A 16937-nucleotide genomic window follows, 5' to 3' on the forward strand; every position below is an offset into this window, starting at 1 on the left:
TCAATCACGAGGCAGAATGAGATAAAACGGTGAGGCTGTGCAGAGACCGGCTCAGGGACTACACAGGCTGGATAGCCAGGAGGCTAGAAAATTTATATTTTTGATCAGGGCTGTGGAGTCGGTAGATAAATGTTTCGACTCCTCAGTTTTTTTGTACTTCCGACTCCTCTGTATTAATATGCAAATGTATTTTCTACATTCCTTGAAGGAAAGAAAGGCAACATACATGTCATTACCACAGGAGTTTTTATAGCCTTAGCTGAATGACAGCAGTTTTTCCAATGGTTTACAGCTTCAGTTTTGAACTATTGACCCTCCATTCCCTTCACTTATACAAGTGTCTCTAGTCCTGCAAAAAACATATTTACTTAATCCCTTATCGGTGAGAGGCTAGGTTACCCATGGGCGCTGCGTTCCCTGTAACAGCAGAACACAACACTATGGAAAGTATAAGTATTGCCGCTCCTAATTGTGCGTTGCGTGCCATATAGTGAAGCACATGAAAAGCATGCTTCTTCACGGTCACTTAACGTGTTCGTTTTACGGTTACGTGAGGCACTGCATGCATTGGTCTTTATTCTTACAGTAGAGAAGTCATTAATTATAACTTTTTGTGAATTGGGACATTTAATTTTAATTCCAATCTAAATTTAGTAGGAGTCGGTGCATTGTTTGCCGACTCCGACTCCAGGTACCCAAAATCTCCTCCGACTCCACAGCACTGTTTTTGATGCTGAGAACCCCTGTGAAGGTAACCTTTTCTTTTTTTTTTTTACTTTTGAATAAAAGGGGGCAAAAAGCCCTGAAGGGTAAGTTCATGGAAGGTGCTACTCTCGGGCTAAAAACCCACAGGACTCTAAAACACTCCTAAGCAGACTGATCTGAAGGCAGAGGATGTTATGAGCAACGGCCATTGCTGGTGTTCACAGTAGATATGTCAGTGACTGATCTGCCTGCAAATCAGTCTGCTTGGGGATATTTTTGAGTCCAATTACCATCCAGCCATTTCCCCCAGCCCTAATGAATGGAGACTGTGTGGCCCCTGAAACACGTTCACTGTATTTTTTATTTTCTTTTGTTGCATGTTGTAGCCAGCTGAACAATAAAGATTATGGACTCTTAAAGCGAAGTTCAATCCAAAAATGTTACTTCTGCTTATCTGGTCCCCCCCCCCCCCCCCTCTCCGGTGTCACATTTGGTAATTTCAGGGGGGAGCAGCTACCTATCTAATACAAGTATTTTCTCCCACTTCCGGCAATAGATCGCCGCAACATTTCTTTGTAACTTGAACCACAAATTCCGATTGGTTGGGTAATAGACATGCAATATTGCATTTTTGATTAACAGGTCTCTAGATTAAGCCAGGAAGGCAAAATACAGAAACCCATAGTAAGCAGTCAGATGTCATTTTGTGGATGCCTCAAGTTGCTTTGCCAGTGAATTAGGCACCGGTTGACTGAAGTCTGAAAAAGTTTAACCGGTACATAGAAAACCTTTTTATGGCTGATCCAAACCTAATAAGTGCAGGCCATCTTTTGGCAGCCTTTTCTTTGTGCTGAAGGGCTAGGTTTACTCTGTGTATGCATGTTAGGGTTCCATAAAAAATGGACAGTTACCGTATGTACATTAATGCACCAGTTGCCGAGCGTCTGATGGGGAAAATATGTCATTATTTGTACATTTAATACGAGTAATGGCTGCAGCTACATGCCTTAACTACTAGCCGACCTGCCGCCGTCGTTTTACGGCGGCAGGTTGGCTTCCCTGCGCGAGAGCCTGTAGCTCTACGTCGGCTCTCTGGCAGGATACTAGGGGCTCGCGCGCTCGCCCCCGAGTCCCGTGCGCGTGCCCGGCGTGCGCGATCGCCGCCGTGCACCCGCGATTGCTCGCTACAGAGCGGGGACCGGGAGCTGTGTGTGTAAACACACAGCTCCCGGTCCTGTCAGGGGGGGAAATGCTGATCCTCTGTTCATACAACGTATGAACAGAAGATCAGTGATTTCCCCTAGTGTGGCCACCCCCCCCCCCCCTCACAGTTAGAACACACCCAGGGAACATACTTAACCCCTTCTCCACCCCCTAGTGCATTTTTTTAGCACTGATTGCTATAAAAATGCCAATGGTCCCAAAAATGTGTCTGAAGTGTTCGCCATAATGTCGCAGTATCGAAAAAAAATCGCTGATCGCCGCCGTTACTAGTAAAAAAAATCTATTAATAAAAATGCCATAAAAATACCCCCTATTTTGTAAACACTATAACTTTTGCGCAAACCAATCAATAAACGCTTATTGCGATTTTTTTTTTTTACGAAAAATATGTAGAAGAATAGGTATCGGCCTAAACTGAGGAAAAAATATGTTTTTTGATATATTTTTGGGGGATATTTATTATAGCAAAAAGTAACAAATATTCATTTTTTTTTTAAATTGTCGCTCTATTTTTGTTTATAGCGCAAAAAATAAAAACCGCAGAGGTGATCAAATACCACCAAAAGAAAGCTCTATTTATGGGAAAAAAAGGACACCAATTTTGTTTGGGAGCCACGTCGCACGACCGCGCAATTGTCGGTCAAAGCGACGCAGTCCCGAATCGCAAAAAGTGCTCTGGTCTTTGGGCAGCAATATGGTCCGGGGGTTAAGTGGTTAAAGGAGTTGTAAAGGAAACATTTTTTTTTGCTCAAATGACTGTTTACAGGGTATAGAGACATAATAGTTAACTGATTCCTTTTAAAAACGATTAAAAATAGATAAAAATCAATCATATAATGTACCTGTAGTTTCAGTTTCGTTTTTGCATGTTATCCTGCCTCTGTGCTGTATAGAGCCATGGAGAAGTGATGGTTTGGAAAACGAAACTAGAAGCTCCCAGTACTGTGGTCCTCGGGAAACCGACAACCAGGAAAGTGTCCAGAACAGAGCAGAATTACAGCAACATCAGAGCAAAAACAAACAATGAGGACATGAAATCAGAACTGCAGTAAGGTAAAGGAAGCTATTTAGCTAAAAAAAATATTTCCTTTAGTGACCCTTTAACCCCAATATATATTTTTCCTTCAGGCTCCAGACTTTCTAATAAAAGTGGTCAGAGCAGCAGATTCACCCCCTGCGCCACTTTCCAGTGGTTTCCAGGGCTTACCTGGGCGATCGGTAGCACTGTCGGTGGCTGGGCACAGAGATAAGGAAAGGAAAAGAAAGGTGACCTCCGCTCATCTATGGCCTAGGAGGACCAGAGTGACATTACGATGTCATGTCCGGTTCTGGCCTCCATGTAAACAATGATTATTTTTTATTTTAAAGCAAAAGATTATTTTTTTTAGCTTTTGCTTTTAAAGGTAGAGGAGATATTTGGGGTCTAATAGACCCCAGATCTCTCCATAAAAATTACCCGTCATGCTGTATTGTTATTGCATTTAAAGAGACGGTGGGAAAAAAAAAGGTAATAAATAATAATAAAAAAATTAAAGCAGCCCTGTCCCCCTGTGCTCGCGTGCAGTGATGAATGCATACGTATGTCAAATGTTAAAAGGTAACCTGTGCCGAGAGAAATAGGCTGCCTGCCATTGCTCAAATTCTAAAAAGACTAGGTACTCGACTGCCATTTGATTCAGTTGATTCAAACCAAGTCTAGCCAAACTGTTTGTTGTGCTCATTACATGCCTGTATGTGTTTCTGTATATCTCTCTCTCTCTATCTATCTATCTATCTATCTATCTATCTATCTATCTATCTATCTATCTATCTATATATATATATATAATCTTTTTTTAGTCGGGTAATATGAAATTTTAGACACTTTTTCATGTTTTTCCCTTTCTCTCTGCTTACAGAGCTCAATAGGTGAAGTTGAAATGTACACACATGAGGTAGAGCAGTGGCTCTTCCTTCATCATCCCTCGGCTTCATCAAAGTTTCAATCAGACAAAGCCAGGCTCCAGGCAGGCAGCTACTGCTGTTTCACCCTGTTATATAACCCATAGTACTGTAGGAATCACTTTGTATTAAATGTTTTCTTTAATATCATTGACCCAAATCATTACAGTTTACCTTTATTTCTCATCAGTCCTCCACATCAGCCTTTTTTAACCAGGGTGCCTTGATGTTTCTTCAGGGGTGCCTTTCATAAAATGCCTAAAAAATTGCCAAAAATTGTATACAAGCCAGAAGGTGGATCAAGCCTGCGTTTTAGTTACACAAAGCCACAGATTTTTATTATGCACCCTTATGACGTTCTAGCCACCATCATCCTAACAACCAATGACATCATCAGTTAATAAGGAGGATGTCAGTCGCCTGCACGGTATCCTTGTTTGACCCTCCTTTGCCACTCTCCCTTTGCACTGGGGTCACCCTAGCTGACTAAAGGAGAAAAATTGAGGCAGAAGAGAAACATTGGAATACTAGTCAGTACTTGTTTGCAAATGTGTATTTGCTTTGGAAGAATAAATCATCTCAAAATGTGGGTGTCCTATGTGTGTAAAACTATTAGGCTCACACCTGAGCGTATCGATTCACTGGCGTTTTTTGGGCATTTTTTTTTTTTTCGCTTTTATAAAGCGTTTCAGAAGTGTATTACAAGAGTTTTACAGCTTCAGGCATTTTTTTTTTAGCCAATAGAAAGCACTAGGGGGAGGACAGGGAGAGGAAATTAGGGGTGGAGAGCTGCTATTTAAGCAGAAAATGCTCGTAAACCGCTCAAGTCAGGCGTTTCTATTGAATTCTATGGGGCCAAAAAACACTTGCAGCCAGATTCACGTAGAGCGGCGTATGTTTAAGCAGGCGTAGCGCATCTCATATGCGCTACGCCGACGTAACATAGAGAGGCAAGTACGGTATTCACAAAGCACTTGCTCCCTAAGTTACGGCGGCGTAGCGTAAATGGGCCGGCGTATGCCCGCGTAATTCAAAGTAGGCTGGTAGTGGGCGTGTTGTATTGAAATGAATCGTGACCCCATGTGAATGCATGGCCAAACGAACGGCGCATGCGCGCGCGCGCATACTCAAAATCACGTCGCAAATACTTCCTACGATACGACGTCTTAATGCGTACGACGTCAACCTAACTTACGCCCAGCCCCATTCACGTACGACTTACGTAAACAGCGTAAAATCCAACGGCACTTCCGACGTCTATACCCTAAACGACTTAGACCAGCTTTTTGGTGGTTTAACTTTACGCCGGAAAAACGTCTTACGTAAACGACGTAGATTACAGCGATGGGCGCAAGTACGTTCGTGAATCGGCGTATCTAGCTCATTTACATATTCGACGCGTAAATCAACGGAAGCGCCCCTTGCGGCCAGCGTAAATATGCACCCAAGATACGACGGCGTAGGAGACTTGCGTCTTGGCAAAATTCAGGCGTAGCTCATTTTAAGAATGAGCGCATAGATACGACGGCGCACATTCGGACTTACGACGGCGTATCTACTGATACGTCGCGTAAGTCTCTGTGAATCCGGGCCTAGTAATCTACCAAAAAGAAGCTCATGTACTTTTCTGAGCTTCCGGTGCTTGCTTAAGGTGACCGAATGCTCACATGTGAAGAGGGGTCATTGAAATAAATTGAATTTGGCTTGTTGAGTGTTTTTAGAGCTATCAGCTTCAAGCTGAAAATCGCTCAGGTGTGAATGGGGCAAAAGAATCGTTTTTTACATTTTAGAATGTGGTGCCTCAAGACTGTCCAGAATTTTAAAGGGTGCCTTGACTGAAAAAAGGTTGAGAAACACTACTCTAGATAATGTATTCTTACTCCTGCCAGAGGTCTGCTGGTAAGATATATCTTCAGTTCATGGTTTTCCAGGCGCCAAACAGGCTGGGAGTAGGAAATATCACAAATGGGGACACAGACAGCAGTTCACAGAGGTTCAAACCCTTCAGATACCGTCTGAAAAAAAGTGTGTTTCACCACCTCAATGGCCAATAGGAATGTGCAGGAAGACTCGACTAGAAATTGGGGGCCAGATTCTCAGTGGAGATACGACGGCGTATCTCCAGATACGCCGTCGTATCTATGCGTCTGATTCATAGAATCAGTTACGCATAGATTTCCATTAGATCCGACAGGCGTAAGTCTCTTACGTCGTCGGATCATAACTGCATATTTACGCTGGCCGCTAGGGGCGTGTACGCTGATTTACGCGTCTAAATATGCAAATCAGCTAGATACGCGAATTCACGAACGTACGCCCAGCCGACGCAGTAAAGTTACGCTGTTTACGTTAGGCTTTTCCCGGCGTATAGTTACCCCTGCTATATGGTGGCGTAAGTGCGGCGTACCAATGTTAAGTATGGCCGTCGTTCCCGCGTCGAATTTTGAATTTTTTACGTTGTTTGCGTAACTCGTCCGTGAATGGGGCTGGACGTAATTTACGTTCACGTCAAAACCAATACGTCCTTGCGGCGTATTAGGAGAAATGCACACTGGGAGATTTCCACGGACGTACGCTACGCCGCCGCAACTTACGGAGCAAGTGCTTTGAGAATGCAGCACTTGCCCGTCTAAGTTGCGGAGGCGTAACGTAAATCGGATACGTTACGCCGCCGCAAAGATACGCCGCTGGACGAGAATCTGACCCTAGGTTTTAGGGGCTCTTGCAGGTTAGTACAGCAGTAGGTGCCTGCACATTATACCTGACAACATTTTTTATTTTTTAGCCATAGATTGGATTTAAAATCCATTAGTAAAAAAATATCTAACACCATTTGTATTTGCATTCAAAGAAGTTTAACATCGTACGTTACTTTTATTTATACTTTGCATTTTTATTTGTTTTTATGTGGATATTAATCCAATCCAAGTTCTGTTATTTGTCTTAGTATAAAGTAATATATTTCATGTAAAAAATGTGAGTCTAATATGATTATACTTTGGTCATATTTCCCTAGAATGTTATATTTGCTCTTATTAGTATGTACTTTCATATCTCCCCAAAGTAAGTTGTTTGGAAGCAGATGTCTTCATTTATCAACCAAAACATGTATGTCTGCAAGCCACAGGAGAAGAGGATTTGTCAATGTCGAGCAGTAAACATGAGCAAAACCAGATTTACCAGAGAATAAATCCCTATCGGTCTAGGGAGACCTTTTACTTAAATAATTCACTGCCTCTTGTTTTACGGTTATATTACTATTGTAAGTAAGCCGCTCAGCATGTCTTCCAATTACAGCTTTGCCTGTTCACATTGTACCAAAGAACTACAAAGCTAGAAGAGTATAAAGATTATATATCACAATATAGAATTCCAGAATATCATGCAATCCTAAATCCCTGCAACATCCTTGGACAGTATTGAATCCATTATATTACAAAAATAAACTACACACAAACAGCATGCACCATAAAAATATATTAAGAAAATTATTGTGAAAACCTAATTTAGAACTGTATATAAAAAATCTGTAACATTATTAAAAAGAAAAACAATCACATAAATGAAACCGCAGAAAACAAGATTATTGTACATAGACAATACTGGACAACAAAGATTTTGCCTTCTGAACACAAAATTTGGTGTAGATGTTAGATTGCTAAGAATGAAAATAACCTGTAATATAATCTATTACATACTGTTCTATAGAAATTTTGGGCCAGATTCTCAGAGCAAGTACGCCGGCGTATCTACTGATACGCCGGCGTACTTTCAAATTTGCCACGTCGTATCTTTAGTTTGAATCCTCAAACCAAGATACGACGGCTTCTGGCTTCGATCCGACAGGCGTACGGCTTCGTACGTCTTCGGATCGTAGGTGCAATACTTCGGTGCCCGCTGGGTGGAGTTTGCGTCGTTTTCCGCGTCGGGTACGCTAATTAGCTTTTTCTGTTGATCCACGAAGGTACGCGCGGCCGTCGCATTCTCTTACGTCGTCGCTAGTCGGCTTTTCCCGGCGTATAATTAAAGCTGCTATTTTGTGGCGTATAGATAGACTTGCCATGTTAAAGTATGGCCGTCGTTCCCGCGTCAAATAAAATTTTTTTTTTTTCGTAAGTCGTCCGTGAATAGGAAAGGATGTAACTCACGTCGAAGTTCAAAAAATGACGTCTGTGCGACGTCATTTCGCGCAAAGCACGACGGGAAATTCCAAAATGGAGCATGCGCAGTTCAATCGGCGCGGGGACGCGCTTCATTTAAATGAATCACGCCCCTACCCGCCCAATTTGAAATACGTGCCGAGAAATACACTACGCCGCCGTAACTTACAGCGCGAAATCTTCCTGTATTCGAAAATGCGCCAGGTAAGATACGGCGGCGTAGCGTATCTCTGATACGCTGCGCCAGGGCAATTCTATGTGAATCTGGCCCTTTATGTTTTCTGCAATTTGCAATAACCAGCTGGCACTGCTGCACACATGAAAGAAACATACAACATCATGGAACTGTTGTTGAGGCACATCCAGTACACCAAGTACAACTGGAACGCAGCTCAGGTATACCAAGTACTGTTGTTGCATATATGAATGGGACAGTCGTGCAAGAGAGATTGCGTTACAATTAGCCCTCGGACTTTCACACTGAGACGATGCTCTGGCATGTTAAAAAAACCTCCTGCAAGCAGCATCTTTGGAGCGGTGTATACACCGCTCCTGCCCATTGAAATGAATAGGCAGTGCGACCGAACCACCGGCAAAGCACCCCTGCTGCAATGCCGCTTTGCGGGTTTTTTTAACCCTTTTTCGGCCGTTGGCGGGGTGGTTAAAAACGCCCCGCTAGCGGCCGAATACCTCCGCAAAAATTACATCTAAAGCCCCGCTAAAAATAGCGGCGCTTTACCGCTGACCCCGCCCCAGTGAAAGCAGCCTAAGAAGAAATGGCCATTCTGAAAGAATTTGGTTTCAGGATAGGGAAATGTGACACATGAAAGACTTGTTGACCCAACAAATATATTTTTGCCTCCTGCTTAATGTAAAACTCACTGATGAAAAAGTTTTTAAAACAATGAACAAGGAAGGTGAAGGTTTTAATTATTTGAGACCGATGTTTCCAAGAATAACTGATGCCAAGATTAAGGAAGACATTTGTGTTGGTCCACAGATCGGGTACATCCTCAATGACAAGTGGCGCAAAGATCTGTTAGTGGTACCAGGGCATATCGCCTGGAAAACATTCAAGGGTGTTAAGAAGTTTCTTGGCAACTGTAGAGCACCAAACAACATTGAGCTGGTTGAAAAACGTATTACAACATACAAAACCATGAACTGCAACACATCACGGAAAATACAGTTTCTGCATTCACACTTGTACGGCTTTCCTCAAAACCTAGGTGCAATCGGAGACTAACATGGTGAAAGCTTTGACTAAAGCCCCGTACACACGATCGGAATTTCCGATGGAAAAAGTCCGATTGACTTTTTCCATCGGAAATTCCGACCTTGTGTATGCCCCATCTGACTTTTTTCCGGGGAATTCCATCAGAGTTTAGATAGAGAACATGTTCTCTTTCACTCCGATGGAATTCCGATGTGAGTTTGGCCGGGCTAAAGCCCGATCGTGAGTATGGGGCATAAGACATTGCCACAATGGAAAAATGGTATTGGGGCAACTGGGATCCATCAATGCTGGCTGACAATTGTTGGACATTGGAGCAAGATGCATCAGACACTGAGTACAAACACAAATTAGTAGCAGAACACTTTTAGGGCCAGTTCACAGCACAATTTCTGGATGTGTTTCTGCGTGTGCGTTTTTGATGTATTCCAGTACATTGTTTTACTCTATTTCTTCATCTCAATGAAGAACATTACAGTGCTTTCCGATGCATTTTTATGTGTTTTGCCTTACAGAAAAAATGCAGTATGTTCTACTTTCACTTCTACTGCACTGGAACATACTGCAAAGGTGTAAACTAGGGCCATTGAAATCCATATTAAACACTGTTCATGTGTTTTTGATGCAAAATAAAAATGTACTGGACTGCATCTGGTGCGAACCAGCCCTTAGCCTTGTTGAACTCATGCATCATGTCAGAAACATTATTTAATTGACCAGATGCGGACCGCCCCACTTACTGTACATTTACTGTGGCAGGATGGCCACTCTGTGCAGAGTCACGTACCTGTACGTGATTCTGCACTTCCTGCTCCCTCTGTGAGGCACAGGTAGAATGGAAATCTGCCTATGTAAACAAGGCAGATCACCCATCTGTCAGTAGAGAAGGTATTGATCCTGTGTTTATGCTAAGCACCTCCCACACAGTTGGCAAGCACTCCCAAGGAACACAATTAACCCTTTGATCGCCCCTGATGTTAACACCTTCCCTGCCAGTGTCATTAGTACAGTGACAGTGCAAATTGTATGCACTGATCACTGTATTAGTGTCACTGGTCCCCAAATATGTCAGTTATGTCTCCAGTTTGTCTGCCGCAATATTTCAGTCCTGCTATAAGTCACTGATCACCATTACTAGTAAAATAAATAAATATAAATTCCAAAAATATATCCCTACAGTTGCAGACGCTATAACGTTTGCGCAAACCAGCTGGCTCTGCTGCACACATGAAAGAAACCTACAACATCATGGAACTGTTGTTGAGGCACATCCAGTACACCAAGTACAACTGGAATATATGTGGAGATCAATATAGAATCAATATACGCTTATTCGGATTTTGTTTACCAAAAATATGTAGCAGAATACATTTTGGCCTAAATTATTGAAGAAACGCAATTTTTTAAAAAAAATTATTGCATATGTTTTATAGCAGAAAGTAAAAAAATATTGTTTATTTTTTTAATTGTTGGTCTTTTTTTTGTTTTATAGCACAAAAAAAAATAAAAACTGCAGAGGTGATCAAATACCACCAAAAGAAAGCTCTATTTGTGGGATAAAAAGGACATCAATTTTATTTGGGTACAGTGTTACACACCCGCGCAATTGTCAGTTAACCACTTAAGACCCGGACCTTTAGGCAGCTAAAGGACTCGGCCAGGTTTTGCGATTCAGCACTGCGTCGCTTTAACAGACAATTGCGCGGTCGTGCAACGTGGCTCCCAAACAAAATTGGCGTCCTTTTTTCCCCCACATATAGAGCTTTCTTTTGGTGGTATTTGATCACCTCTGCGGTTTTTATTTTTTGCGTTATAAACAAAAATAGAGCGACAATTTTGAAAAAAATTATATAATTTTTTCTTTTTGCTATAATAAATATCTCCCAAAAATCTATAAAAAAACATTTATTTTTCCTCAGTTTAGGCCGATGCATATTCTTCTACCTATTTTTAGTAAAAATAATCGCAATAAGCGTTTATCGGTTGGTTTGCGCAAAATGTATAGCGTTCACAAAATAGGGGATAGTTTTATTGCATTTTTATAATTTTTTTTTTTTTACTACTAATGGTGACGATCAGCGATTTTTTTTTTTTTTTTTTTTTTTTTTGTGACCGCGACATTATGGCGGACACTTTTGACACATTTTTGGGACCATTGTAATTTTTCACAGCAAAAAATACATTGTTTACTGTGAAAATTACAGTTGCAGTTTGGGAGTTAACCACAGGGGGCGCTGGAGGGGTTATGTATGACCTAATATGTGTTTCTAACTGTAGGAGGGTGTGGCTGTAGGTGTGATATTATCGATTGTGTATCCCTATAAAAGGGATCACACGATTGATGACGGAGCCACAGTGAAGAACGGGGAAGCTGTGTTTACACAGCTCTGGGGACCAATCGCAGGACTCCAGTGGCGATCAGGTCCGCGAGTCCGGCGGTCACGGAGCTTCGGACCGGGTCGCGGCCGCGCATTATACAATCACGTACAGGTACATTCTGCCGACGTATATCGGCGTTAGGCGGTCCTTAAGTGGTTAAAGTAATGCAGTGCCGTATCACAAAAAATGGCCTGGTCATGAAGGGGGGTGAATCTTCCAGTAGTCAAGTGGTTAAATACAGAGCATATCTGAAAAGATTCTTCAAAACTTCATCCAGCAAGGGAGCAGTGCGGTTAAATGGCGATCCTATTGCTTGCAAAAGAGAAGAGAATATTGAACTAGATCCGACAAACTAGTAGCAGTTGGTCACATTCAACTGGACTTTTCTATTATGTTGAAGATGTTTTCTAGCTTATCTAAGCCACTTCTTCAGTTTTAATGAGAAAGAAGACGTGTATTTCCCCAACTCATTAGAACTTAAGAAGTTGCTGGGGTAAGCTTCAAAACATCTTCAACATCACAGAACATGTCCAGTTGAATGTGACTAACTACTACTAGCTATAGCATGACCTGGATAAATGAAAAGCTTCACAGACAGGCATGCAGTCTTTTGTAAACACCCAGCATGTGAAACAAGTTGGGGTTTATCTTTTGATGTTGGAATGTTGGCGTCTCTTACTCGTTTAATTGAACCTCTGACCATACAAGCAAGTACCATGGACCCGTTATGTGATGTGATTGCAATGCTGTACACATGTAAACAAGACTAATGCCGCGTACACACGATCTGGATTTTGCCCGGCCAAATCACATCGGAAAAAAATAGAACAAGTTCTATATCTAAACGCCGATGGAATTCATCAGAATTTCCGATGAAAAAACTCAGATAAAAAAATCCGATGGAAAAAGTCAGATCGTGTGTACGTGGCATTGGGAGTATGCACTGGCTTATAATATTTTTACATTTTGAGCTTGTGATTTCATTTTTTTTCCTAGATTCCAATCTGACCACCGAGCTTCAGCCAATTGGGAAGAGATCCATTCTCGCGTAAAAAATATATTAAGGACGCACAGTGCTCGACAAAGGCTTGTTTTTGTGAGTATTGGCAATGTACGATGTTTTTGTATATAAGGGATAGAAAATAGGTATAGTTGCAAAAATGGCATAATATTGAAGCCCCTTCACGTCTTTTTTGACACTGCACACATTGCACATGTTGCAGGATTAGTAACCAAGAAGTGTTTAATGCGGAAGTAAAGGTAAAAAAATATATATAAATCTTCTCCCTGCAAGGTAAAGTCATACCTTGAAACTAAAGCCTCGTACACACAATTGGATTTTCCGACGGGAATTGTGTGTTGGCAGATTGTTGGCCGAAAATGTACGCTCCATTGGACAATTGTTGTCGGATTTTCCGCGGACAAATACTGGATGGTAGGCTTTAAAATTTTCCGCGGTCAGATTTTCCGATCGTGTGTACACAAGTCCTTCAGACAAAAGTCCAATGTACAAACACGCATGCTCGAAATAAATGCTCTTAATCTTCTGTCTGATGACTGAATGGATGCAGATAACTTCAAACAAAATTCCCACGAACAAAGGAAATAAGTGGCCGCTTACCAGATCCGTTGGATCCCTGCAGGGATCAGACAGGCTCAGAGACACAGATGTCCGCGGTTAGTTCAAAGCGGTTACTCCTGGTTCACTCCTCTGTTTTGAATCCAAAGGGAAACTTCCTTGGTCTCTTATCACTTATTCCAGGGATAGACCAGCCTCACACAATGTTGTGGGAACGTGTAGGTAAGAAGGAGAAAAAGCGCTTCATAGTGCAGTATTGATTAAAAAATGTTCTCTTTATTCCATTCAAAGGAAAAGAACTGACATCTAAAAGCTTCACAAGTGATAAAGTATCAAAAACATAGGAAGCGTATACAAACAAACCAGCCTCGGCTCTGGCCGATCAGCTGGAGGCGTGGTGACGTCAGCAACTCTCGCTCTACCCGACGCTGCGTTTCTCCCTAACGGGCATCGACTGGGAAAGATTTAGGGACTTTTCATTTTTTTCATTGTTTTTACTGGTAATGCCGGCAGTCAGTGATTTTTAGCGAGATTGCGGACAAATTTGACCATAAGTGACACTTTTTGAGGACCAGTGACCAATACAGTGATCAGTGCAAAAAAATGCACTGATCACTGTATAAATAACCCTGGCAGGGAAGGGGTTAACATCAGGGGGGATCAAAGAGTTAACTGTGTTCCCTGCCAGTGATTTCTTACTGTGTGGGAGACGGACTGACAGGAAGAACACGGAGATCGCTGTTCCTGATTACTAGGAACAGAAGATCTGTGTCCTTCCCTGTCAGAACGGGGATCTGCCTTGTTTACACCTCTGTGGAGCGATCGTGCGTGGCCAGATTGACTCAACCTCTGTGCAGCGAACATGCACCTCCGGCAGCGAGCGCCCGCAGTATCTAGTGCAGGAAACAACGTAGAGGTATGTTGTTTCACGCAATAGACCCACCCTGTCGCAGTATACGTGCATTGGGCGATCTTTAAGTGGGTAATAATATCCAATTACAATATGGCTAGTGTAGCAATTGTACATGTTTATCTATCTATCTATCTATAATATATATATATCTTTTTTTTATTTATTATTATTATTATTATTTACTATTTATTTTTTCCTTTTTTTTTTTTTTATTTACCCTTTAAGTATAAAAATATTTTAAAAGCTTTTTTTTTTTTTTCTCACATCTAACATCCTGTCCAAAACTCCTAATAGAGAATTACGCCAACTCCTATTTATAAGCCTGCTGCCTAAAATAGAAGGAAAGGTTGAGCAGAGAGGTGAAGGGTCCATTCGCACTTTTGCAGTTCTCTGCAATAATCTCACAGCAGGAGGTCTGCAGCTCATGTCCAATATCCATCTTAGTCAACTGCTGCTGCTCACATTGCTGCATAGAAATGCAATTATTTTATAGAAAATCCTTCCTGCTACATTTTGATGCATTTATCTGCAAGTCACTTATCCTAAGACTCAATTAAAATGCATGTGAAGTGTGTTTTAGCCTTTTTTGTAGGGTTGTTCACACCAGCCCCCTTTTGCAGTGTTGTGCAACGCAGTCCAAACCCATAGTCAAGGCAACATAGAGAGTACAATAGGGTTTAAGGATAACTACAGTTGAAGTTAAAATTTAAAAAAGCACGCCATATACTAATTTGTGAACTGTTCTGCCTACGGGTACTACTAAGTTCCAAGTATCCCTGTATTTTAGGTGCCACACAACACTTAGGCTCCATGCACACTGGACGCTAAAATAATGTTATAAAAATGCCAGTAGCTTTGCAGTCTTTCAACATTTTTTTAACGTTTTTGCAATAGCGTTTTTTATTAAATTTTTCTTTTCAATAGATCAAAAACGTTAAACGCTGGTGAGGCACGTTTTTGAGCGTTTGGCTTTTTTTGTGGTCAGAAAAACGACTCCTGAATGCGATTTTAGGGCATTCAGAAAACGGCCCATAATCTCCACTGCTGATAAATGTCCATATGTGCATGGACACATAGGATAACATAGAGTGGAGAAAACTCCAAAAAACTTCTGTTTATGAGCTCCAGTGTGCATGGAGCCTTATGGTTGTATCACGTACCTGGTGGACACTGGAATGTGATGGAGGCCTCCCTTGTTCCTCCCGCCTACACTCCTGAAGGTGGGGACAGAAAGTGTAAAGGCAAGGAGTTTCACGGGTGCCGAGTAGCTGGTTGGTGATTTCCACTCTGTAGGTGGGTAGAGCTGGTAGTCAGTCCTCGGAGCAGGAAGTACAAGCAGCTTGGCACCAGAGCATGGGACTGGAGCAGAACCAGGAGAAGAGCAGCAGTCAGCGACAACCAGGTAGCAGGGTACCGAATTAGCAGGCAAAGCAAGTCCAGAAGGCAGGCCAGGGTCGGGAACAGCCGGGCAATGCGGTACCAAGTCATCAGGCAGATCAAGCCAAGTTCAGGATACCAGGAAACAGAGTTGGGGAACAAGCAGAGACGAAGTCCAAAAGTGAGCCGGGTCATGCACGAACAAACAGGAGCAGCAGGAATAAGTTGAAGATCATCCAGCAACTGTTTACAAAGACAGAGCAGTTTAAATAGGCCACTGGCCGCCAAGTGCTAACTGGTGTGTGCGTACGCACACATATCCGTGCGCGATTAACTGGCATTGCAGAAATTATGTTGGTCCTTTGCTTACGAATATTAGCATGAGTGCAATGTGCACAAGTATTCGCACTGGCCTCTGAGATCTGGTTTACCTTACAGCTTTATAGTCTAGTTACGTGGGCTTTGCTATATTATTTTGTGCTTATCCCCACAATTCTGTGATTAGGTCTCTCATTTAATTTTTTATCAGCAATTTGCTAACTTGCCAGCTAACTTCTTTGCATGCTTTATTGCAGAGACCTTGTCTTATCTATTGCTTTGCCTGCATGTATACACCATAGGTGCATGTCTGTGTTACCATTGATGTACTTTTCCCATTTCAATACAAATAAAAACACCTTTGGATTAAAAAAAAAAAAACAAAAGGGAGAGGCCGAAGGGTTGAAGTAAGGGAGGATCCGTCCGTCTCCGGCGAGGTAGGGGAGGGAGAGGAGGGGAGGGGGTTGGCGGGGTTTTCTCTTTTTTTTTTTTTTTTGGTTGTTGTTTTGTTGAGGATTATGTTGATTCTAGGTTTAAGGGGGGGTTAGGTGGGGTATAGGAATGGACAAGGGAACAGAGGGGAGGAAGAAGTGTGAGGTCAATACAGTGGTACTAGGAAACGGGAAAAGAAGTTACTGATAAAAGGCAGGCGGGCTTGGGAATAGAGCAAGAGGACCGGGGAGGTACTGCTTTTGGTTTATTCTTCTTAAGTTTCTGAATCCCCACCTGTTTATTTGCTAGCCCATCATAAGTGTGTAGTGATAAGAACTATATGATTATGTATCCATTGTATAAGATATGTTAACCTTCTGTGAACCTTACCATAAAAGAAAAATAAAATAAAAGATTTAAATATGAAAAAAAAAAAAAAAAAAAAAAAAAACAAGCACTACCATGCATTTAAACAGGTAACCCATACCACCCAACTAGATACTTAAAATTTGGAAAAGAACAGCTGACAGACTTTAGCGGTACCAGAGGAGGACAATGAAAATCCAATAAATAAAATATTGTCTTTATTACAAAAGTTTAAATTGTTTAACGTCCCTTTTCTAAAAGAAAACCATTAGCTCAATACATATATAATATACCAATTAATACTCTTAG

General features: G+C 41.8%; 1 protein-coding gene across 4 annotated transcripts in view; it reads left to right on the top strand.

The window, feature by feature from the left end:
• The window catches only part of SPATA6 (spermatogenesis associated 6), a 115096-nt gene that overhangs the window by 86825 nt on the left and 11334 nt on the right, over positions 1–16937 (top strand). For all 4 annotated transcript variants that reach the window (XM_040360528.1, XM_040360529.1, XM_040360530.1 and 1 more), the window contains one exon: positions 12640–12739. In XM_040360528.1, coding sequence (XP_040216462.1) covers positions 12640–12739 — 100 coding nt within the window. The remainder of the gene's footprint in view (positions 1–12639; positions 12740–16937) is intronic.

The sequence above is a fragment of the Rana temporaria genome, chromosome 7 (genome assembly GCF_905171775.1).
Source record: "Rana temporaria chromosome 7, aRanTem1.1, whole genome shotgun sequence".
NCBI classification, from domain to species: Eukaryota; Metazoa; Chordata; class Amphibia; order Anura; family Ranidae; genus Rana; species Rana temporaria.